At 38.0% G+C, this 26,743-nt stretch overlaps 1 protein-coding gene across 21 annotated transcripts in view; it reads right to left on the minus strand.

Annotated features, from left to right (window-relative positions):
* Positions 1–26,743, minus strand: part of LOC137286941 (rho guanine nucleotide exchange factor 11-like) — a 117,474-nt gene that overhangs the window by 87,608 nt on the left and 3,123 nt on the right. For 17 of the 21 annotated variants that reach the window (XM_067819145.1, XM_067819129.1, XM_067819120.1 and 14 more), the window contains exons 1-3: positions 16,966–17,260; positions 8,376–8,440; positions 1,748–1,852 (exon numbers count right to left, since the gene is read on the minus strand). In XM_067819145.1, the coding sequence (XP_067675246.1) occupies positions 1,748–1,852; positions 8,376–8,440; positions 16,966–17,072 (277 nt within the window). In that variant the 5' untranslated portion in view covers positions 17,073–17,260. Of the gene's footprint in view, positions 1–1,747; positions 1,853–8,375; positions 8,441–16,965; positions 17,261–19,992; positions 20,083–26,743 lie in introns of those variants that run through there. The other 4 variants (XM_067819111.1, XM_067819092.1, XM_067819153.1 and 1 more) reach the window with 2 other exon arrangements.

A 26,743-nucleotide genomic window follows, 5' to 3' on the forward strand; every position in this document is an offset into this window, starting at 1 on the left:
ATACAGAACCTACTTTCACGGGGCCTAATATACCAGAAACTACACCTGAAAATGTTTTACGTCACCTTTGAAGTTCAACAATGTTGGCTCTGAATAAGAATCACCTTTGAATATTGACACTATAACTGAAGCTCTAAAAGCTTGAAATGTTATACTGCACGCATGTCACTAGAGCTGTCAAACTTGGCCAGGACAGGAAGACTCTGAACAGCCTCCTTACCATGCTCACCGAGACGATCCTTCACACCAGCGTGTGCTGCAGGGGAGGTAACTGATGGTGCCACAGCAAACATTCATTGAGCAATACAAAATATTTTAAAAACAGATCCATTTCTAAGTGGGTTTCTTTGTATATTATCATAGATCTGCTGAATTAACAGAAAAACACATTGCGACTTCAAGAACTAATAAGAGCATTAGAAAGGATGAAATTCAAAGGTAACTTTTACTAGATACACAAAATTACATTTTAAATCTGAGTGATTGTGTAAGTGACTGAGCATAGCTTAACACTGCTTCTTGCAATATTCCAGCAATACCACAGCAGAGGACACAAGAAATGGACATCACACATTGTGCCCGTGAGGAGAATCAAACACGGCTCTTCGGCATGATGACTGAACACTTCAACCACCACTTCTTAATTGAAGAATGGTTTAAAATCTGGTATAAGTTAATGTATCTATGGAGCACACAATTGTGCAAAAATAGAAATTTGTTTCTAACCAAAGTACATGTTATGCACTATTACGAGATGATCATGAAACGTATTTGTCAGATAAGATTACACTGTGGATTGCTATCATGCTAAAAAAGACATAATGCATTTACAGTTACATGTGACTAGCTATGATAACAGTCATTGGGCCTCAACATGTTTTTCTCTCCGATAATACCTGTTTGTTCTCCTCCAATGTTACCAGAGCTGTTTGAAGGTGTGAGTATGAAAGGTATGACGTATATGGAGGTGTACTTCCCTATTTTATCACTATTCTTCCATCAGCATTGGGGGCAAGGGTCTCAAATAAAACCTCTGAAAGCAGCAACCACACTACAGTAGATGGTCATAAGATGATAAAATATCTGCCATAGATAATTGTTTATAACTTGATGAATAGAACCTAAACATACTGGACATAAACACTTTCTCTTACCATTTCTGTATGAAGATGTTCAATGTTTTATCTGAGTGACTGCTTGTCTCTACTAATATCAGTCTTAAAGACTGTCTGTGAGTCTGTATGTATACTGCATATGTATATCTGTACTGGTGTCTCTTTGTGTCCATGTTTTCTTTCAGTGTGCCTTCATCAGACTTCTGTCATAATGGAGTATGTGTGTGTATGGGTGTCTGTAAATTAGAAAACATTTAGCTACATGGTCTGAAGTTTGCATGATTTGAAAGAAAAATCAATGGCCATGTTTCTTCTCCGATGTTTACTAAGTCTGATGCAGATAGATAAACAACATGCCAATAAATATGAACCTTGACTTATGAAACATATTAACTGAGTACAAAAGCATGTTTTAATCATTTGGCATGATTTCAAGGGCTAACTGTCTGTCCTAAGGACAATACATTTTCTCTGTTGGCTGTCACGCTCAGATGGAAGAAACTGGTTAGTGTTAGTACAAGACCAGTGTTAAACGATAAGGTAAACAACAGAATTGTCCTAGGACGTCAGTTCTTAACGCAACAAGTCAACATAGTTACATCCACTTATGGACAGTTGTCTCCCCTACTTACCAGCTTTGACAGACTGAACAAACACTGGGTTGTCTCCACTAACAGTGAGACCATAACCCTTCTCATCTCGCTGGATAATCACACATCGCTGAACAAGCTGGCTTCCTGAAACAAAATAGGGAAAAGTGAGAGATACATAAATCAAAGCATGCAAGGTTAAGTTTGATAATCAGAGACTTCACATTGACAGTATGGCATTTTTCATCTCAGACACATGTGTACATTATATAGCTGTCATTTCCTGCTGCAAGTCCTCAAATTTTGGACAGAAGACATTCACAGTTTATAGGCATATTTTAAGTTGTTCACTGGACGCGAGGGGACCATGGGCTCATGAGGGACCAGTGAATAACGTATTTATCTTACCGAAAACCTGAATTTTAATTTTGAACTGTTTGAAGCACTTCTGTCGCCATTTTGCAGACGACAAAAGGTAAACAGATTTAGAGTTATCTCCCTTCCATCAATTTTCAATCGCAAAACATCGGTAATTTCCGTGCTTGATGCGTGGTTCAATGTTACTCGAGACAAAAAAGTACTACCATGAAGCACCAGATGAGTTCGGAATTCCCAAGGGTGTACATTGAAAATAGTACATCGCCTGTAGGCGGGGTACATGGAAAATAATAGAATGGCGCTCAGCAGTCAGAAAGCGACATTCATGTGTGAGGTAAGATAAATCAAGTTGTATTATGTCAAACATTGGTCCAGTATTCAAAAATATCTCCAACATGCATACTCCACATGTGTTTTTCTTTGAATGATCTGCAATCAAAAAGCCTTTGTCAAAGACACCAAGTGTTCACAAATAGTGTAAGACCCTGGGACAAATCTGTCAGATTTGCCAGCAGTCTGGTGGAAGTCTACAACCCGCCAGCCCAAGTGTTCGACTGTATATTTCACAATGACTTGTGGCTGAAGTTGTCATATGTGACATATGACACTTAAATGTTAAGTTTGTTAACACTTTCAATGCCAGCTATAAGAAATGTTTAAATCTGAAATGTGTGATGAATTTTTATTCTATGGGTCCTGGCAATTTTCAGTGAGACAGACATCTGAAACTTACAGGACCCAAAGTACTGTTACTTTGAAACACCGTTCAGTAACACTGACTATCCTGTTATGGGACAACTGTTCTTGGTATCAATATCACCTGTAGGTCAAATATCAAACAAAGGACAAAATCAAAAAGATTCTGGGCTGCTGATTTGCATACAAGAAACTAAACTGGTAGCTACAACGCTCATTTGGAGTCATTAAAAATACCGATGACTATTCTTTAAAGCAGACCCACAGGAAAAATATACATTACATACAAAATAAATAGCCAATGGATCACAATGTCTATCCTTAGGTAAGTGATAAAGCCTCTTGAAGGTACTGTCACTTAACAATAGATCTGATAATGTCCTAAAATACTCTCAGGAGTAGTTAAGCAGTTCAGAAGGCTGACTCTGTGTGCTGATCCCCTCATTCTAGGTACGAAAAACTCGCATTATACGTGGGCATGTACGGTAACTGCTTAACTTTGAGGGTGTGGATTCAAATCCCAGATTGGACCCAACCCAATTTAAGTTCTAGAATATGTACTTCACAAAGAATGTGTAAGTTCAAATATAACATTACGTGACTAAGTTTTGTAAACAGTCTTGTTTATCAACACTGGATCATCATTTACAAGAAAAAAGACAATATCGGGCACGAATAAAAAAGAAATGAGAAATTGTTCATGCACTTCCATGCAAATATATCCAGTGAGCTCAAAGGTAACAAAAGGTTCTGCTTCAGTGATAATTACTAGAGTTTGACATTCCATGCATGCTGTCTGTTACTACAAGCTGTTGACAGGCATGCATATCAATGAGAACCAGTCAGCGACATGAAGCTGGAATCAATAAAATGTACCTGTCATGTACACTACCCTGATCCAACCACAAACATTCTGACAAATATGTTTGCGTGACTGATAGAAACTCACTCTAAGTGAGCAGAGCTTCAGGTTGTGTCAGTAAGTCACTAAAATAAAGGCCAACAGTCACTATTACCAGTAATACACAGGAATTAGAACCACATTTCATTACATCGATTCGGCAAAGACCAAACACATATATTGATCTGATACACTGTATGAAAAATACGAAGCATGTCAATGTTATCAAGCAAAGTTGTTTGTATGTTTGATATGAATAGAAACATCTGAGAAGTATGTTAAAATTTCTAAACTAATGGGCTCCCAAGAAAGGAAGACCTTTCTGATAAAGAATCAGATAACTTTTCTCTTTCAGAGGAAATACAAAAATTCACACAGAAAATGGAGTTCTGTGATGCAGAAGCACCATGTACATGTCATACTGGTCATATACTTAATTCCTAACCAATGTGATAAGAGTGAGCTTAAGAATCTAGGACTACTCACCATAAATATAAAAGCTCAAATCTGATTTGACCAATTTATTTTTAAACCAAAGACAGGTGCCATTTTTGAAATTGGATGCATGAGGCAGAGAAAGTTACTATGTTTAAATTCAGATATTAAAACAGATGTCCAGTGATTTTTGAGACAGTCACTGAGATCAATTATTACACGAAACAAACTCACTCACTTGAACAAACATTTTATCCCACTGAGCATCAATAATATGTACCAGTCAGCAAATTATTGCAAGAACTGCAAGAACTGCAAGAACTTCACTCAACTGCTGCCTCAACAGAACACTATATAACGGTGCCTAACACCGAAAGAAGCCCCACTGCTTTGCAGGTAATAGGCATTTCCCTGTTTTATTAGTTTTTTTTTGTTTTTTTTAGTTTTTTTAGTTTTTTTTGGGTGGGTGGGGTTGAGGTGAATTGTTTGGTCAAACAAACAAGCATCATGATTAGTATGGTGCTGACAGACCAAGGTTTGAGGTTCACACCCATGACTTCTGTTGAAGGATGATGCGACTTCACAGCAACCAAGCATACAAAGGAAAGTTTCTGCCCCACAGGTTACACAACCTATCTTCCATTGCTTCAACACATTTCCTCCCATATCTACTCCAGCCATGATAAAAGCATCCTTCTGTTGCAACACCTTAATATTAATCACCTGGCCAACCAAGGTCACACAGGTCCCTGTTTACACAATGCGTTGCTGCATATGTCACATAAATAGACTCATAAACACACTGCATACGTCATTGTAACACTAGCACTGTTAATCAGTCCTCAAACTAGCCAAAAATAAAACTAGGGACTGGTTAACAACTTCAAAACATATTGAATTCTCTATTAAGGACTGCAAATGAAGAGGATAGAAAAAATTAAATATGCATTATTATAACACTTACAAATAAAAATTACATATACATATTCTGCAGCATAAACCATCTGCATGGGAACACTGTCACAGCTTGAAATCATATCAGGTAAGTAGTGCAGTGTTAGAAATTAAGCCTGTCATCATCTTAAAGTCAACACATTTACTGTTCCTCATGTCCATAAAGGTGAAAACCTCAAAGACCCTGGGACACAATTAATTTGCCACAGCGTGCTGTGTACACAAGTTCATCCCACCATCTGTGTCAAGGTCATGAAAATGGCCAAACAATTCGAAAATAATCATTTCCAGATCTAATGACAGATCAGAGGAACAACTCAAAGCATGGATGGTTTTGTAAACATTCACACTTTTATAAAGAAGCCCATAAACATAAACTGCTGTTGTTTCTCAAGCACAGTTCAAAACACTGGAATAGGTCTTACTCATTCAGAACTTGCTAGAATTTTGTATTCAAACTGTGAAGCAAACTCCACCTAATATTTCAGCTAATTCTCAGAGATTATGGACAGTTATCAGCAAATCAAGGAAATTTAAACAACCCCTGAAACATGAATACATGACGTATACTGACAGCTCAATGGTAAACTAACACATGTCATGAGTCTTTCTAAACTTCAGGAAGTAGTTTTAACACGAGAGACAAACATTTATAAAACACACTTCTGCTGCTTGACTATGTACAATGTTCACGAATAGTGCCTGACCCTCTGACAAATCCTGCAGGTTTGCCATGGATCAGACAGAAGTCAGCAACCTGCTTGCCCCAGTGTCTGGCTGAATATATCACAATAACTTTGTCTGAAGTTATTATTTGTGGCATGTGACATTTGTTCACTGTTTATAAATTTATGTTTACAACGTTTGCCATTATATAATGTTAATAATTTCAATGCCAATTATGAGGAATGTTAAATCTGAAATGTGTGTTTAATTTTAATCTTTGGGTCCTGCGAATTTTCAGTGGGTCAGACAGACATCTGAAACTTACAGGACCCTATGTCCTGTTACTTTGAAACACCATTCGTGAACACTGTATGTAGAGTACTGAGATCAAGTATTATCCATATGTATGTCAGGGTAGACATTGCAATTTGGTAGAATTTGAGTTTCTGTCAGTAGAGATAACCATGGAAGTCTCTGCCAGTAGAGATTGCGATGGGAGTCTCTGCCAGTACAATCTGCAATAGGACTATCTGCCGGTAGAGATTGCAATGGGAGTATCTGCCAGCAGAGACTGCAATGGGAACCCCTGAAAGTAGGATGTACAATGGGAGTCTCTGAAAAAAAGAGATTGGGATGCGAGTCTCTAACAGTATAGACTTCGATGTGAGTCTCTGCCACAAGTGATTGTGATGGGAGTCTCTGCCACTAGAGATAGTGATGGGAGTCTCTGAAAGTAGAGATTGCGAAGGGAGTCTCTGCCAGTAGGATCTACGATGGAAGTCTCTGTCAGTAGAGATTGTGATGGGAGTAGCTGCCAGTAGACATTGTGATGGGTGTCTCTGCCAGTAGAGATTGTGATGGGAGTGTCTGCCACAGGGATCTGTGATGGGAGTGTCTGCCAGTAGGGATTGCAATGGGAGACTCTGCCAGTAGAGATTGCGATGGGAGTCTCAGCCAGTAGAGATTGTGATGGGAGTATCTGCCAGTAGGATCTGCAATGGGAGTCTCTGCCAGTAGAGACTGCGATGGGAGTCTCTGCCAGTAGAGACTGCAATGGGAGTCTCTACCAGTAGAGATTGCGAAGGAATTCTCCAAAAGTAAAGATTAGAATTGGAGTCTCTACTGGTATCTGCAATTCTACCAGATCACAAACTATATCCTGACATATGTACTCTGATGTGATCCCATCAACGTAGTTGGTTTTTTTTGTTATACTATATATACAACAATTACAGATATTGCAGAGAAACAAATGTCTTATCACTATTATCTAATACCATATATCCTCAGAATATATTTTATTCCATTTGAGTGTTGTGCCGGATTGTTGAAGTATATCTGAAAAAAAAAACAGTGGTCAACCTCCCTTCACCTCAGAAGAGATTGAATCCAACTGACCAGGTCATATATTTCAACCATTTTCAGCAGTTACACAAATAGCAAAGGATAACCTTGTTCTCACTGTGAGAGCATGGAAGGAAGTTTCCATATGACCACTGAGCCTGTTCAATCACTCACTCACTTGATAATCCACAGCAACAGATAAGCTGCATCACTAGGACCCTCTAAGCTGTTCTTATAACTGATGACCTGGGTATCTTTCAACTGTGTATGTATCTATCATACAATGCACATCAACAAATTGCCCTGACCAAGAGTCACTGACTGGCACAAGTCTAGCTGAGTGAATAAATCAGAGACATAACTGTGTTCCTACATTATGAAATGTGTCTGTCAGATTTTTTAGAAAATTAGGGCCTAAAGTAGGTGACAGTGACAAAGTTTCATACATTTTCAAACAGTCTCATGGTTGTCAGTTGACAATAATCCTTGCAGGTACAACAAATTTCTGATCTAACCATTCCCAAATTAGCCCACTATTATGACTGTCAACAATGTGACATTCATAAACGGTTGTCTAGTAAAGTAGAATTTGGCACTCGCACAATTTGGAACCAGGACTGCTTCTTAAATGTGCACTTGTCAATGGAAATCTTGTACCGGAAGTAAGCTGGGCCCTGCCTCACATATAGCAAGTTGGCTTGTGTAAAGGGAGTCAGTGACACACCTAGTACCAGAAGTAGCACCTTATGAGACTTACATGTTCATTCTGTATTATGTCAAAAGTGACAGTCCAGATTAGCAAAATTCTGGTTCCATAAATTTTAACCTCAGAGAATGTCCTTTCCTTTGTAGATTTGCAGCTTATCCTATGTCATGCAATTGATGGAAGGGTGTACAATAACAACTCATCTCTAAATAACTCCACCTTCATTACTGCAAGAAAGTTGCACCCAGCAACAGAAACTCACACAGTCATGATACAAGTCACAAAGAGTCTCAATCCTCAAAGTTATAATACATATTACTGTCCGTGAAGCCATGAAGAGGAGCTTTCCTACACATTGTAACTTCAAGTCTCCTGCCTTCAGGATGCTGCTCAATGACAAAAAGCTCTTTCTTCATACATACTGGTTCAACAGACAACAGGTGTCTGGAATGAGTATTAATTGAATATGAGTAGGGCATAAATATAATATATACCCAAACAGGCTATATACAAAAAAGTGTAGTTAACTGACATAACCTAGGTCCAGGTTTATTCCAGCTTCACGTTGCTGAAAAAGTAAAAGAACTTACCATCTGGGGAGTCTTCTTTCTTGGGTGTGGTCACCTCCTCCTTGCTGCCACTCAAGCTGGACAGCCTGCAACACAACAGTAAATCAGTGCAGACTAAGTGAGACTGGGGTGAGGCATACCATCAGGATGCAAAAAATATACTTTGAGGCGAATATGATACACATCATGAATATTGGGTAATGAATGTGAATATTAGGTGGTGAATACAGGAACAAGGCAGCTGTTGATGTATTATTAACTACATTCAGTGAAACAATAAAAAAAGTAATACTTTGACTTTTTTAGCCATACAGACAAGTGTTAATTAAACATGGCAAATATTGTATGACACATTTCTATCAAATAAAATACATGAGGGTGTTGACTATTTTATGGGTTGGCGTGAAAACATTCCATTTTGCTTATCATTTTGATAAAAATAAAAACACCCAATATAAGTAAAAACAGTGTACAATATTTCAGGATATTCCATTCTAGTAATCATAAAAAATGCTTTGAATTCATGAAGGGATACAGACAGATTCAGCAAATAAAGGAGGTTTCAATCCAGTTCAGGAACAAAATGTTCATAGCAGAAGAATAAGTTGATTATGACATGAATTACACTCACATCCTCAATAAAGCAATTCTCCAAATACACATATATTAAAATGTAGTTTCTCACAAACATGTTTACTCTGAAGTATCTGCATTTGTTATTGAACATGTGTGGTCATGATGCATGTAAGTACAGAGTGAAAAGTCTTACCACCTGTGCTGATGTAGCAGAATATCAACAGACAATTAGAGATTAACCTGTTGAGTTTCAAATGGATGAAATGTTGAAACACCACATAGCATAATTAGTGTTTTCATGTGAGTCTAACAATAGGCAAGAGGATCCACATATAAACCGACTACAGTGAAGGTAAAAAGTAGTATCCTGCCTGCTGGGTAGGAGGCATGCTTCTGCTATACACAGCAACACTGCAGCAGTGCTGTAATTCAGCACTACACAGCTCGCCAGGATCTGCATAGCTCATCACAAGTTTTCATCAACAACCTACACTCACATGTTTAACTTAAAGCCTGGGAATCAAACATATGTTTTTCGACTCCTTGAACCATTTCTGGCTGGTTGAGTTAAAGAGAAGACAGAAGTATGCATTACGAACATTGAGGAAGAAGTCAGTGTGACTCCAGACATATTACAACTTCAAACTTTTAGTCACTTTGTATTATTTCACAATTTAAGTTTCAGACAACTGAAGACATAAAGCTTTTGTGGCCTTTCCATCTTGTTGGTATGTTATGGAGTAGTAAGATTATCAAAGTACTCAAATATTCACCCAATTTCCCCTTCATGCCAGAATCCTCTGTAGCCTACTTTTGGTAAAATTACCTTATTATCATCATACAACACTATAAAATAACATATGAAATACAACTCTGCTAATACTGTAATGAGATCTCTGAATTTTGTAGACTTTCAGAGCAGTGTTCAAGATGAAGCATGTAAGTCAAATGTGTAGCGCTAATATTAACAATAATAACGCTTGGGTCCGAATACTCATACTTTTATGTAGCATCAAACATATCATTGTCTCAAATTATAAATTTGGACGAAATTCTTCTAAGGCATTTAGAAGTTGGTGAGGTAATACAAGACACTATTATGGATGACAACTTCTTTAATTCTTTAAACAGGGCGTTTCAAGGCTAATTCTTGCCCCTTCGTCAGGTGGAATTTTATTCAAGAATTAGCCTTGAAACGTTGTGTTACAAGAATTACTGAAGTTGTCATCCATGACAGTGTCTTGTATTATAAATTTGGACCTTGCACATTTCTACTAATTTCATCATTTAGCAACCTGGTCGAAACTTTTATTATTTTTTTTTATCAGAGAGTATCATCTTTTTTTAGTTTTAAATGATATTTTTATTGTTCCAAGGGTACATCATTGAGACACCAGTTCACATTTTACAGTTTAGTAGGTTTTGAAAATTTACATTTCCACATAAGAAATTGTCCGAATATAGAAACAAGTTTCGTTGTTAAATTGGGAATATAGATCTCCACTTTCTGTAATGATTTTGGAGACTATCATGTTTTATCGCGATGAACTTTTCTACATTGACAATTTCTCTCAAAATATACATGAAGTTTTGGAGGGTATTGATTAATCCAACATGAATGAATATACTTTTTGGCCGAAAGAATAATATAATTTAGTAGTCTGTATGTGCATAATGACCCAAACCAAACGAGATATTTTGTTATTTTAAGTGTATTCTCAATATGATCATTCATCCAGGCTTCATGTTCATTCCAGTATGTTTGTGTTACTCTACATTCCCAATAAACATGACAATTATTCTCATTCAGCTCACTACAAAAACAGCATACAGTATTGTCAACAAGTTTCATTTTAAATAGTTCATTTCTGGTGTAGATAATACCATGTAAACACTTGTATTGAAAATCAAGTAGTTTAACATCTTTCAAACCATTTCTATAAGTGATAAAAATTCGATTCGATCTGGTTGAAACTTGGGTAAGTTGAATTAGTAGTATTTGAATGATTTGTGTATGTTCTATGAAGTTCAACACTACAGTGTTTGACTGTATTACCTGCTACAATACCTGCTACTGTTTAAGTGATGGTAGCATCTGGTGTCTCTCAATGGTATGATTGTAAATTTAGAGGTCTGTCAATAGTCTGTGATGATGTTAACAAGTAAACAAAAGCTACTTTGACCTGACTGTCATACAGCTAAAGAAAACGTGTCAGGTTTGAAGCAATTCCTTCTTAACTTATTTAAGTAAAACCAAATCATTGAGAACAGGTACGGTGTTGTAGCCATCAGTGTTCTAAGCTAATGAAGACTATCATCAATGGGTATTCAGCTATCTTCAGTACAATATTAGCAGGGCTCCAGATAATTTTTTAACACTGGTAGTACATACGCCTAATTTTTTCAATATAGGACTACAAGTTTGGAGTACTGAATGGAATTTAATGGATAATCACTAATCTTGCATTTCGTTTCAAATATGCACTTCAACATTGCTACACTCGTGTCAATAAACAATAACAAAATACTTTTTTGAATTAATTTGATTAAATGATTCTACAACCGCATACCATTGCTGTGGTGTGTATCTGCTACGTTGTCTACATTATTTCATACAGCCCTTATCTGTTAGCCCTGATATATGTGTAGCGGCCACAAAATTTCCGAGTCCCGTGCTGGGATTCGAACGACGGACCTTCCGATCCGAAGTCGGACGCCTTGTCCACATGACCAAAGAGGTTAACCCCGTCAGCAAGCTGACAAGGTAAGGATGTCATCTGTGGGATGACTCCACGCCCTGCTACATACTCCCCCGTCAACAGAAGGCACGTCCCGGGCCGCATAGTTGGGTACTGAGGCTTATTTTGTTCAAATGTGATATGAACGTGCTCAGCCCCACGTTGGGCGCCAATGTAGCGGCCACAAAATTTCCGAGTCCCGTGCTGGGATTCGAACGACGGACCTTCCGATCCGAAGTCGGACGCCTTGTCCACATGACCAAAGAGGTTAACCCCGTCAGCAAGCTGACAAGGTAAGGATGTCATCTGTGGGATGACTCCACGCCCTGCTACATATGGACCCTGAGTAAATGGACTCATGTAAAATCAAGGACTATTACAGCTGACAGACAGATATATTGCCCTTTATCTTACCTCACACATGAATGTCACTTTCTGATTGGCTAAGCGCCATTCTATTATTTTCCATGTACCTCGCTGACAGGCGATGTATTATTTTCAATGTACACCCTTGGGAACTCCGAACTCTTCTGGTGCTTCATGGTAGTACTTTTTTACCTCGAATAACACTGAATCACGCATCAAGCACAGAAATTACCGATGTTTAGTGATTGAAAATTGATGGAAGGGAGATAACTCTAAATTTATTTACCTTGTGTCGTCTGCAAAATGGCGATTCACCTCGCATTCAACAGAAGAGCTTCAAACAGTTCAAAATTAAAATTCAGGTTTTCGGTAAGATAAATACATTGTTCACTGGCCACTCAAGGGTACATGAGCCAATGGCCACCTCGCGACCAGTGAACAACTTATGGTATATGCAGAATACCAACTTCACCATGTTTTTCTCCATTTCTAGCCAATGGTCGAACATAATGGTTGTTTCCCTATCTCAGCTAGAATCACATATCAACCCTGGAAAATATGATATGTGGTTTGTCTGGATTACTTGAAATACTGTCCAAATGTATTCTGTTTTAAAGTGAGTGAGTTTAGTTTTATGCCACTACCAGCAAGATCAGAGTGGAAGACAGTAGCAATGGTCCTCTCAAATTGAACCCATTGTGGGGAATTGAACCTGGGTCTTCGGGGTGACACAAAATGTTTAACCACAAGGCAACCCCAAAGCCCTGTATTGTCTTAAATTCAACTTACTTAAAAGCAAGGTAGGCTCATTAAGGTCAGTATCGATCATTATAAAAAAAATTACTATGTTTCATACATACAAATTATGTTATGATTGTTGATAAGTATGACCTGATACAATTACTAGCCATGAAACTGACACTAACACTATGAATCATCGGCTCTATCCTGACCATATGACAAGGCAATATAATCATTATCACACACTGGGTAGATCCACATAGTTGTATTGATTGATATATACTGCCTTGTATTGAATTGTAGCATCCTGCATAGAAATTCATCCACATGGATGCTCACATCTAGTGAGACAAGTTATAGAGAAGAGTTACTTCACATGTAAATTCACTTGCACATTTAGAAGACATTAAAGGGTATGGAAAATATTTATGTCTACAAATGCAAGACAAATAAAGTTCAATAATTATCAGAGACATTTCCTCTTATACAACTACTTTCACATTGTTCACCATATAAACTGTAAAAAACATGCGCTGATAAAGAATAACATTTGAATACCCAACACCAGGTAACACCTTATTTAACTCGAAGCCAAAAAAATCAGTATTATAATTCCACCTAACCTAATATTCACATATAACATAGAGATAATCCAATTGTAACTCAATTCTCTTTAAAAAACTGCATGCATGCATAAAGGATCCTTTTCACTTGAATTTGACCTGTTGATGACCTAGGTTTAAAGCACCACCTGACAAGTGAGGCCATTTATTTCACCTGACATATACCTGGTGTATGTAATATCAATGATGCATGCCAAGCCAAAACTGACTTTGTACATCAATTCAAGTGATGAAGCAGGTAAGGACATTCTAGGTCAGGTGAAAGTGTACTGTTTTTCCTAATTCTTGTTTATCAACATGAATGTCACAGACATGTGACAGGGAAAGCAAATAGTTGCACAGGTCACTCCCTCTTCCTTGTTCCTCTATCACTTCCTAATACAAGCTTTGATATGCCATTCTTACAGAGAAACTACAACAGACATTCATAAATCCAAAACAAACAGTCAGTGTTTCCAAATCTCCTGTCATATTGCCATTACTTGGGAAAACATATATCGTTAAAAACAGGATCATCTAAAATACATTGCTGTTGAATTTCCAATAGGTATTTAAAATTGAGGTGAACAGTAAGGAAGACAGTATTGATGTATGGATTTGAAACATTCTGAAAGAATGAATAGGCTAAAATCCACACATCAATTACTTGCCTCATCAAGTTACTGGCATCTCTACTGACATGACACCATAATATTCTTTTTGAGAATTACAAGACTGTTATTTACCATCATCATCGATACAACATCTTCTAAGGTACAATTCAAACAGCTTTCGGCACTGCACCAAGGTTATGTAATCTGAAAGACCCTATATCACTGTCATTACTAATGTTTTAAGTTACCATGATTAACACAAACTGAATGAAATGTTGATATAAATGTATCTGAAAACAGTATAATGGATACATCATAAGCTACTTCTGCTGACTGTTTCCGGGGGTTACTGAAAAACAGTACCCAATATGCAGCAGCATTCAAGGAGGCAGGGTCTCACTGTCAGCACTGTTGTCGCACAACCAAGGGGAGAATCAGACCCAAATCTTCAGCAAACAGTTTAAATCAACGCTACTAGACTGCCCATAGATGTCATTTACCTAAGGATATATTCACATATCTCCATGGTAGACCTTGTATTGATGCCATCATCCCCAGGTATAATATCTTGGAATCATTCTCTGACTGCAGTGTATCCATAGCGTACATCTGAATTACCACATGGCATTACAATTTACAGTGATTAGGCAACTCACATTCAGCTGCTGCAGCCTGGGAACTTCAGGGAATGTTGGAGCATAATGGTCCAGTGAATCATGAAGCAATTTCAAAATGAATGAATGTCATGGTGTCCATTGTATTAAAAAAATGTTATCTCCAAACCATAGTTTGACAACAGAGAACATGAAGTCTATATGTGGTCGGAGGTCTTCGTCAGGCTGGCATGAATCTGTCGGCCAAATTCCAATAAACTTAGTTTGCTCCTTGAGCATCCCTGGGGCACAATGACACACCACTGTAGCTCTGTCCTGCATGAGATGCAGCTGTCAACAAAATCAATCTAGACACCTGATGCTTTTTTTCCCCAACATAAATTCATTATTCTTAATACAACTAACTATATACTGTATTTTGTAATACATTCAAACTATGATATAGTTTATGCCACAGTTGAGTCAAAATCACTGTCTGACATGTAGTTAACACAATCTCAAAGGCTGTACAAGGAATGAATGGAGGTGGATCTTTTCCTTTCAACATTAACAAATGTGTATAACAAATGTTTCTAACACAACATCAAGACAGGGTGACCTTAAAATATGCTTCTGTGACTTAACAAATTCATCCTGCTGGCTGGACAGTGGTACAGCGCTGCCATCACTGATGAGTCAGAAAGCAAATGGCCTTGTTGTTCAGCCTGTTTACTAAACTGTTGTTCAGTTAAATTCCCTCCACAGCATTTGTAGGCATAAAACTTTACATGGTTCAGGCAGCATAATGAGTTAAAACAGCAATTGTGAAGTCTCTCTTTACAACTCTCCCTTCTCCTCTTAAATGTGAAAACTGATTTGCATGGTATGTTTTGTAATGTCTATCAGAACTGACGAAAAGGATGTGTGCCACAACATCCCACAGTAGTTCTACATTCACACATCAGTTTGCACATTTATATAATATTGCTGCTTCCATCATATGACATAACCATTGTGGACAGAAGAAAGCAGAAAGACATAGCCCAAAACAAAATACAACTCCAATATAGTGTACCAACAACAAAATCTACAGTAATTTGCCTCACAGTCCCAGAACCACAATATTTTCCCTTCTGCATGACATTACCCGCAATGTTAAAACTAAAAATGAAGCAGGTTTGGATTCCCATATCACTGGAGCCATTTTTTAACTCAAATGTGTATTTGTACCTATCATAACTGAGTATATTCAGAAATTAAGTGTCAGTCTAGACATACAGTGACACCACTGACACACCATGGTGACAGTCAGTGACACACTCCACTGAAACACTCCAATACAAAGCACCAACACATGGCAGTGTCAATACATAGTAATAACTCTCAAATGATATATAGTCTACCAATATACTTCACATAGGAACTAAATACAGGCCTTGCACACAGATTTTACACAAATGGCATGAGTGTTTGTCAGAAGAAATCTTTCAGCCATAGGTAAGGGAAAAGTTGCATGAGCATACTTGAAACAGATTTATCGTGAACTGTCCAGTTTCTCTCTTCCATCACAGGTCAAACATCTCCACAGAGACAAAGCTACTTGTTCACCGTTTTATTACTCATTTAACAACATTGTAGTTATGTCAAATCATTTAATAACTGAAACTGACCACTACAAAGCAGTGGGTGACAACATGAGCATCATCCAAAGCCACTGGTAGACAACATCACTCAACCAACCCACTGTGCCTGATGAACTTATTCACCTGCTACTATAAGCAATAGAATGCTCGGTGCCTACTCTACATGCAGGATTCAGAGAAGGAGATATCTTTCATTCTGTCCAATGGGTACAATAAGACATAAGAAACCTGATCAGTTAATGCATATCCAAGATCTTTTCTACAGTTATTTTCACCCAAACAAAAAAAATGTAAAGGTCTTTTCTAAAGTTATTTTCACCCCAACAAAAACTACAATAACAGCCATTAAATGTATCATCACGGTTGAAACCCTCATACCCAGCAGTTCGGGTATATAATCTAGCAACCAACACCCCAAGAATTAGCATGATAGGATCACAGTGGACAAATCCTGTGTGAAGGGAGCAGGATTAGGACACCTCCTCGGTGGTGACCTATACCAGACCCAACCACATGCTGAGCTGCATATTACTGAGAATTCTCACCAGCATATGTTATAAGTTACCAGTCAGTGACTGCACTTCCCTAGGACACTAGTGGGTGGAGACATCATTCTACCAACCACAACATAACATGATAAAAACAACCTACAATATCAGATGTGGACAGAATGTTCGACATGAGATGAGAAGACCTGTTGACATGCTCTGGTGATCACAACACAATAGAATATTCTACCTTTTCCTAAAAGGATTAAGATGTTCCGCCCTATGGTGATGATTTAGAAACAAATTTTCATGCGATCCAAACAGATCCAGAGAACGCCATTTCTTCCTGAGTGGCATAATCCAAGAGTGCTTCACAGCGTATATTCCACAAGTCTCTGAATCATGGTGGCAGCGATGGGGTACACTCCAATGTGGTTTGTGACTAACTGTAAGCTGTGTCTTCACTCACTGCACGCCCTCCTGCTGACTTGACCCATATAGACTTCACACACACCACACTAGCTCTCAGTCCACACAGGCTGTATAGGATAGGCTTTGTCACTGCTAAACATGTGTAGCCACACATGAAATATTTCTATAGTCTGTTTCATTATAGCTTGCTTCAGCTAATCCATGGGCGCTCAACTGAGGCTATAGTCTCAAGCCTATTTGGAGGCAAGAATGCAATGTTGTTTGTGTATTGTTGTTAAGTTTCTGGTGTCTATAATACATCACCTAGAGTTTATTATCCATTCTAGTTTTGAAAATAAAAGAAGACCTCTAGCCAAAAACAAGTAATAACTAGGAAAGATTTTTGTAAATGGGCTACCAGTTTCACCAATAATATGTATAGCAACTCAATCCTAAATATTTTGTCAGTTTTGTAACAAAATACAATAAGTTTTCCTTCCTGCAATCATTTGTAAACCTGTTCATGTGTCAACATATCTGTTACTGATTTATTCAACACTTTCATAACATGTTATGTTTGACCCCTTCTGAAAGGAATAATGTATTCACAGCTTTTGGCTTGTCATGAGGGTACACAAAGTAGGTGATCTAGACTACGTTCTGTAAAAGCCCAGGTGGATGAGTGGATCACATTGCTGACTTGACGTACTGTCAATTAGCTGCATCACTCTGAGAGTGTTTGGTTCAAATCCCAGATGGGACTGAACCCTCATCAAAAGAACAAATTCTGCTGCCTACACAACTTAAAAATGAAACAATTTCTATCAAATTTTAACTGACTGCAAGAGAAACTGTTATGCAGTCAAAACAGACTGTGCTTTGAGAATCCAAAATTTGGTATTGCTAAGTGAGCATTCAGCAGCCCACAGCCTAGCACATATATAAGACTCTAAGTGCTATTATTTTGTTTGTCAATGACCTTTACATTTTATCACATCACATCTGTTGATCTATGCAATATAAGAACATACTGCATGAAAATGGAAGGTCAATGTTTATCTAGATTCAATACAGATACATGCAGCATCTACAAGCCTGATTGATTCTCTTCATCAGACATGTTATCAAGTTGATCAAAAAGCAGGATGGTCTAGATGTATCTGGATACAGATCATGACAAATTAGACATATATGACATTTCTGAGTGTTTAATGTACTTGTCAAAAAACATCATACACACAGACCACAATTACTGAAATTACATGTGAAGGATCTCATTTTTCCTGAAAACAAACTTATGAAAGACTGAATCCATGTGGTTGAATTCATTAATCACAAGCAGTACCAAAAAGGTCAAAGAGGACAGTCAACAGTTAGAACCCGGGCAGGTACCACAACATATGTTGCTAACATCTATTTATCACTCACTCACTGAACATATCACTGGCTAATAAATCTACAATGTTATTTGTATAATATTACACATTGTGTAATAACAATAAAAGCTGTCGGAACTACTTTCCCCTCGGTCATGTGACCGAATACACATGAGCAGTGTTTGCAACACTTTAATTTACCAGCTGGCCATCAGGACCTACTGCAACCTGCAGGTTTTAAAATCTACAGGCCCTGAATGAAATTTGCAGGCCCATCTGGTTAAAGTCAAACCAATAAAAGCCAATTAGACTACATTGTACACAGTTTCACACTGTTTCTACGAAATCAAGCGAAGTCCTTGAGTTTTGTATTTGTGGTGTTGTCATTCCTACACATATGCGCTGAAATACCAGGAAGTTAACTGTAAGTTACTGTAACATGATGAATTGTGGATGATTCCCAAAAGTTAATAAAGGAAAACAAGGAAAACATTCCAGTTGAAAATAATTGATTTATAATTTACTGAAAACCATCAGGGCCTGCACATATCAGTGCTGGACCTCTAGGCCGGAGATTGTTTCAAATGCTGTACATGAGACCTTGTTGTTCAGGCATAAGGCACCTTTTGAATTCATAGGAAAGAAGTTTAAACTTACGTTTGTTGAAGTCTGTTGATCGATGTTTCAAACCACCTTGTTTATTTTTGAAAAATCTAAATACTAATGTGAACAATCATAAATAAAATGTATTCCTACGCATGACCTGTTATGATGGTGTAATGCACTCACTCTAGAAGTTGCATTCTGACACATTATTTTGCTAATGCTAGGTGAGTAATAAATACAATACCAAAGGATGTCCTATGTAATACCATAATAATGAAACTTGTGCATGGTCTTGCTATTTAACTCACTTTCACTTATCACATACCAAACCATTCACTCGTTACATAAATATGGTATTACACAGGACATTGTCTAGTATTTGATATGTACAATATTTTCTTATGTAAATTTTAATTACACGCAAAATACACAAAGTCACACCTTATTTCATATTATCCTTCAAAACTGCTTTGAGAATCCTGCTTTTGTTGGCAAACCACGCACAAATAGTTCTCACAGTAACATTAGCATGATACTGCTAGATTATGTGGATGGAGCTGTAACAATTTTCGCTATGATCATATCATATTAACCATATACCAATCTCTTTCTTCTTAATTCATTCTCTTTCCCTCCATCGGTCCACACAGACACACAGATACAAACACACCCCCAAACACACAAGAACACAAACACGCACGCGCACACACACAGAGAGATACATATGGTGGAATTATCAATGACAATACACACTTTATCCGCTTGACAAGGGAAAGTGTTTCACCTCCTTCAAACATCCACACTGGTTAGTACCAGAACAAGACAAGCAAACAATAGGAAATTTTCATGCTTCTATCAATAATGAATGGAAACGCAAAATTTACCTACTACAGCTGCATAGAAAGCATGCTGACATTCCCCCATCACAGTTGTGTGTGCCAGTTATGGTGGATGCACCCCACAGTGACGCTGGGCAGACCACCACCATCAGTGTATTATTTCCTTACAGCAGTTAGCTACAATGCTTATCTCTCACCAGACGGAAGAAGGAGCTCCTGTCAAGTACCTATCTATATTTGTAGTCAACAATAATATTGCACAGTTAGAAATCATTGGAAATAAAGGTGAAACTTGCTTTGTAACCAGTAAATACAACTGTAGCAATTTGTTGCTTCTGAACTTTCCGATTTGCAGCTTGAAATGAATAAAAAGGGTAGAGATATTTTTTTATCAACCCTAAAAATATAACACTGTGATGTCCACAATGTCAGAGCATCATGTCAAGAGCCACAAGACATGTGAGCCAGTGTATGCATGGATTAACATCATGGTATGGTGACATGGGTACATGAGTGAGTGAGTGAGTTTAGTTTTACGTCGCACTTAGCAATATTCCAGCTATATGGCGACGGTCTGTAAATAATCGAGTCTGGACCAGACAATCCAGTGATCAACAACATGAGGATCGATCTGCGCAATGGGGAACCGATGACATGTGTCAACCAAGTCAGCTAGTCTGACCACCCGATCCCGTTAGTCGCCTCTTATGACAAGCATAGTCACCTTTTATGGCAAGCATGGGTTGCTGAAGGCCTATTCTACCCCGGGACCTTCACGGGTCCATGGGTACATGAGTGGTTGACAGCAACAACATCATGACCATGACAACTGACTTCCTGGAGTCTTCAAACTTATCAGTAAACACACAACAAAAATGTTTCCTTCATTCACCCTAATGAAAACTTCAGCATAACTGAGTCATATTTTCCTAAATTTCTCAACAGCACTGCATAATCTGTGATCTGTTACTCATGTTATTCCTCAATAGCGTCAGGTCCATAAATTGTGCCATTCCTCAGAACCTTAAGTTCGAAATGCTCCATGAATTGTGTCATTCCTCAATACCTTTACTTCAAAAAGATCGTTCAATTGACATTCCTCAGTACCTTTGGCTCAGCATGATCTGTAAATTGTGTCATTCCTCAGACCTTCAGCTAAGCATGTTCAGTGAATTGTGTTATTTCTTAGTGTCTTCAGCCCAGCATGATCTTTGAAGCTGAGGTAATAAACTGTCATTATTCAGTACCTCCACCTCACCATGATCCATGAAGTGTTACTCCTAATAACCTCACAGCTCAGCATGATCTGCAAATTATTATTTCTTAGTGCCTTCAGTTCAGCATGGCCCTTGAACGGAGTCATTCTTCTGTTCCTTCAGTTCAGCATGGCCCTTGAACTGAGTCATTCCTCAGTACCTTCAGTTCAGCATGGCCCTTGAATTGTATCATTCATTCGTCAGTACCTTCAGTTCAGCATGGCCCTTGAACTGAGTCATTCGTCAGTACCTTCAGTTCAGCATGGCCCTTGAACTGAGTCATTCGTCAGTACCTTCAGTTCAGCATGGCCCTTGAATTGCATCATTCGTCAGTACCTTCAGTTCAGCATGGCCCTTGAATTGTATCATTCGTCAGTACCTTCAGTTCAGCATGAGTGTCCACCCCACCCTCCATCCTATCCCCCTACCCACCTGTAATAATGTATTTTTCTTTTGTGAAAAAGGGTATTCTGTACTCATGTGAATATTGTCATTGATGCACTCTTAAAATAACAGTGAATGATCATGTGTGCCCATGCATATTTGTGAGAGTTTGACAGGCAAACGTTGACCACAGGTCTACTTTGCCATATTCCTCTGTGAATCATTACATTTACTAGTGCATGAGATCCCAAAAGCACTATTTAACACTAAGACCTGGAAACTAAGTAATGCAACTGTACATCTTGCCTGAGTTAGGAATGTTGCACAGCAGAAGAAGAGAGCATATCTGCAATGACAACACTGCATGTTACCATGAGAACATGTCTGGACCATTGTGAAGGACAAGCGAGGGTGGGGTTGGGGGAGGGTATTGTGGGGATATCATGTCACATGCATAGGATGAGTTAAAGATTCAAAAAGGGTGGAGGGGAGGATCCCTGTACAGTCACATCCCACAGTGGCAAAGGGGCAGGGTGAATGATGATATGGGAATTGGGATCAACCAACAAAATGCAGAATGGTTGTCTTAGTGAGTGACAAAAGGGCCTCAGTAAAGTTACTCTTCCCTGGGGTGGGAAGGGTTGGGCTACAAAGGGGCATTATGTGAACAAGGGTAGGAGTATAAATCAAGACTTTGATGTTTGAAAATATATCTCAATTTTGCAGTCAAAATTTCATGACAATTTACATAAATTTACATGGAAGGATTAGTCACTTAGTGGGTTCACCAAGTCATCTGACAGGGTTTTACATAATGGGATTTCTGCACATTTGATGCAGTAGCATTTTTTTTTTGTTTCTTGAAACTACATTGAAAACGCTTGTGTATGGGAACACAGGGTGACTGAACAAAGAGCTGTGCTGAAATGTGAAGATACCAACCAATAGCATGTGAGCATGTCATTCATGATACTTAGACAACCAACAGCATGTGAGCATGTCATTCATGATACTTAGACAACCAACAGCATGTGAGCATGTCAGTCATGATACTTAGACAACCAACAGCAGGAGCGTATGTCAGTCGTGATACTTAGACAACCAACAGCAGGTGAGTATGTCAGTCATGATACTTAGACAACCAATAGCAGGTGAGTATGTCAGTCATGATACTTAGACAACCTATTAATAGCAGGTGAGCATGTCAGTCATGATACTTAGTCAACCAATAGCAGGTGAGTATGTCAGTCATGATACTTAGACAACCAATAGCAGGTGTGTATGTCAATCAGGATACTTAGACAACCTATTAATAGCAGGTGAGTATGTCAGTCATGATACTTAGACAACCTATTAATAGCAGGTGAGTATGCCAGTCATGATACTTAGACAACCAATAGCAGGTGAGTATGTCAGTCATGATACTTAGACAACCAATAGCATGTGAGCATGTCAGTCATGATACTTAGACAACCAATAGCAGGTGAGTATGTCAATCATGATACTTAGTCAACCAATAGCAGGTGAGTATGTCAGTCATGATACTTAGACAACCAATAGCATGTGAGCATGTCAGTCATGATACTTAGACAACCAATAGCAGGTGAGTATGTCAGTCATGATACTTAGTCAACCAATAGCAGGTGAGTATGTCAGTCATGATACTTAGACTACCAACAGCATGTGAGCATGTCAGTCATGATACTTAGACAACCAATAGCAGGTGAGTATGCCAGTCATGATACTTAGTCAACCAATAGCAGGTGAGTATGTCAGTCATGATACTTAGTCAACCAATAGCAGGTGAGTATGTCAGTCATGATACTTAGACAACCAATAGCAGGTGAGTATGTCAGTCATGATACTTAGACAACCAATAGCATGTGAGCATGTCAGTCATGATACTTAGACAACCAATAGCAGGTGAGTATGTCAATCATGATACTTAGTCAACCAATAGCAGGTGAGTATGTCAGTCATGATACTTAGACAACCAATAGCACGTGAGCATGTCAGTCATGATACTTACACAACCAATAGCAGGTGACTATGTCAGTCATGATACTTAGTCAACCAATAGCAGGTGAGTATGTCAGTCATGATACTTAGACTACCAACAGCATGTGAGCATGTCAGTCATGATACTTAGACAACCAATAGCAGGTGAGTATGCCAGTCATGATACTTAGTCAACCAATAGCAGGTGAGTATGTCAGTCATGATACTTAGTCAACCAATAGCAGGTGAGTATGTCAGTCATGATACTTAGACAACCAATAGCATGTGAGCATGTCAGTCATGATACTTAGACAACCAATAGCAGGTGAGTATGTCAGCCATGATACTTAGTCAACCAATAGCAGGTGAGTATGTCAGTCATGATACTTAGACAACCAATAGCAGGTGAGTATGTCAGTCATGATACTTAGTCAACCAATAGCATGTGAGCATGTCAGTCATGATACTTAGACAACCAATAGCATGTGAGCATGTCAGTCATGATACTTAGACAACCAATAGCAGGTGAGTATGTCAGTCATGATACTTAGTCAACCAATAGCAGGTGAGTATGTCAGTCATGATACTTAGACTACCAACAGCATGTGAGCATGTCAGTCATGATACTTAGACAACCAATAGCAGGTGAGTATGCCAGTCATGATACTTAGTCAACCAATAGCAGGTGAGTATGTCAGTCATGATACTTAGTCAACCAATAGCAGGTGAGTATGTCAGTCATGATACTTAGACAACCAATAGCATGTGAGCATGTCAGTCATGATACTTAGACAACCAATAGCAGGTGAGTATGTCAGTCATGATACTTAGTCAACCAATAGCAGGTGAGCATGTCAGTCATGATACTTAGACAACCAATAGCAGGTGAGTATGTCAGTCATGATACTTAGTCAACCAATAGCAGGTGAGTATGTCAATCATGATACTTAGAGTTAGACAACCAATAGCAGGTGAATGTGTCAGTCACTACATTTGGTCATGTAAGCATGGTCAGTCCTGCTCTGAAACAGCAGTTACTTGATTTGGGTTTTGGTACTGAAAGTGAGAAAAACAAATATCTTGATTTGTCTAATGATGATGTACATAAATTGAGCACTAAAACCAACTGCCAAAACATCAAAATGAATCACAAGGTATTTTGTGACAAATGGTTATCGTTAAACTAAAGGTATGGAAAAGATACAACAGAGTCAACAAGATCATGACCAATGATAAATGCATTCCGGCTAAAAATAAACTGAACCCATTAACATTTACTTGTCAAAATTTTCAGAAGTTGACCTGATCGAGACATCAAGCTTCTACAGATCACATTGATGCAGTTAAAAAAAATATTTCTGCACATCTGTCATCATAGTGTCAAAAGTGAAGGAAAGGCAGACAAAGATCACTGTAGTGACTGTGATGGTCACATTAAACAAATGCTTAATTTTTATGTGATGGGGCAGAAAAAATCCCTGCCGATACGTTTAAAGATTTGATGAATCAATTGTGCAGAATACTGCACTACTTTTTAAAGAAATGCTTGTGTCACTAAGGAATGTTATGGAGGATAGCAAATTAAAGATATAAAGGACAGTCCAAAAACTGGCCTGGTGTTGGATAGGACCAGTGACATCACCACAGAAAAACAACTTAAGATCTATTGATGGTGTACTCTTTTGGTGAACCTGATGGTACGCAGTATACACTGGGGTTTGTTATGCTTGAATTGAACAGTATGAAATATACTATTTATGAATATGAACTAATCACATAAAAAACAACATAACACAATACAAAATCTTTGCAAAAATTTTGCATTTTGATATACATAACAAATTACTACAGTAACATTTTCATGACTCCCAAATACTGACAAAGACTGCTGACTTATAGATTATTGTAAACACTACATTCAACTTTAGTGGCAAACTAAAGTTTGAGAACACATGTTTAACCTCTTCTTGTCCTGTAACTCAAAGATTTATTCTAACATGCTCTCAACAGGATCCAAGCAGGACAGAAAACTTACTCATTACATTAACAATCTGAACTGATGGCAGCTCATGATACAATGGAAGGGAGACAACTCCTCATTTAGAAATATTCAGAATCAAAAGCATTTAGGAAAACATGAAACTTCCTGAATCTTAGATACATATAATTGCATTATATGCCTAAAAATGTATCAAAGGCTATGCAGGAAGTTGATTCCTAATAGCAATGTTTGGCGCTGTCTGACAGGTGTCATGTCTTTAGTCAGTTGATTTTCAATGTAAGTCAAATTTCAAATCAGGAACCTTAAACTGAAAGCTCACACACAAAAAAAACTTCAATAAACCCTGCTGTGCAGGCTTGAGAAATGGTGAAACCAGGATATTATCTGCTTTTGAATGTTGCCAAGTGCATCAGAATTTGTTGTGTCTGAAAATTGATACTCAAATTTCTCACTATATCACCATATGTTTTATGTAGTGTGGTTTTATAAAATGAACTGGAGAAACCAAAACCTTTATGAGTCTGTCTGTTCCTGAACATTTACAGAGGCAGTGGACTAGTGTCAGGTTGTGATTTCAAGTCTATCTAGTATCTATGTGTTATGCATCTTTAGCAACTTGTAGCTATATGCAAACAAATTTGCTCCACATAAGTAAAACATACTCCATGGCAACCGATCACACAAACATGGAGCCTATCTACAGCCAACAGAAGCCCAGTAAATACTAGGCATGCAGACTGAAAACACATGTTATTTTAATTTTCTTTTTTTTTTTGTAACATATCAATGATCTAAATGCTTGTAAATACACTGTACTTGATCCTACACTTCATGTTTGCATCATGTTCCTTACTACTGAAAGCTGGGCCAGCAAGGAACATTAAATTCTTTTGGTGACCAAGTGAAACAAAGTAGGCATTACATTAAGAATTGTATTAGTGCTACTATCTGCTAAAGAGCACCACTGCAATGAGAAATGCAACTGGATGAAAGAGATGTTCCTATGCCAGTCAATATATGAAATAAATGATATTTTTAATAATGGTTCATTTATCAAGCAAGCTCGGAAGGCAAAAACAATGTGATCATTATTTCCTGAGCTGACTCAAGCAGCCTGTGAAATGCTAGAATTTTAATGGCTCTATGACTTATCCTA

This window comes from Haliotis asinina, chromosome 1 (genome assembly GCF_037392515.1).
Source record: "Haliotis asinina isolate JCU_RB_2024 chromosome 1, JCU_Hal_asi_v2, whole genome shotgun sequence".
Classification (NCBI taxonomy): Eukaryota; Metazoa; Mollusca; class Gastropoda; order Lepetellida; family Haliotidae; genus Haliotis; species Haliotis asinina.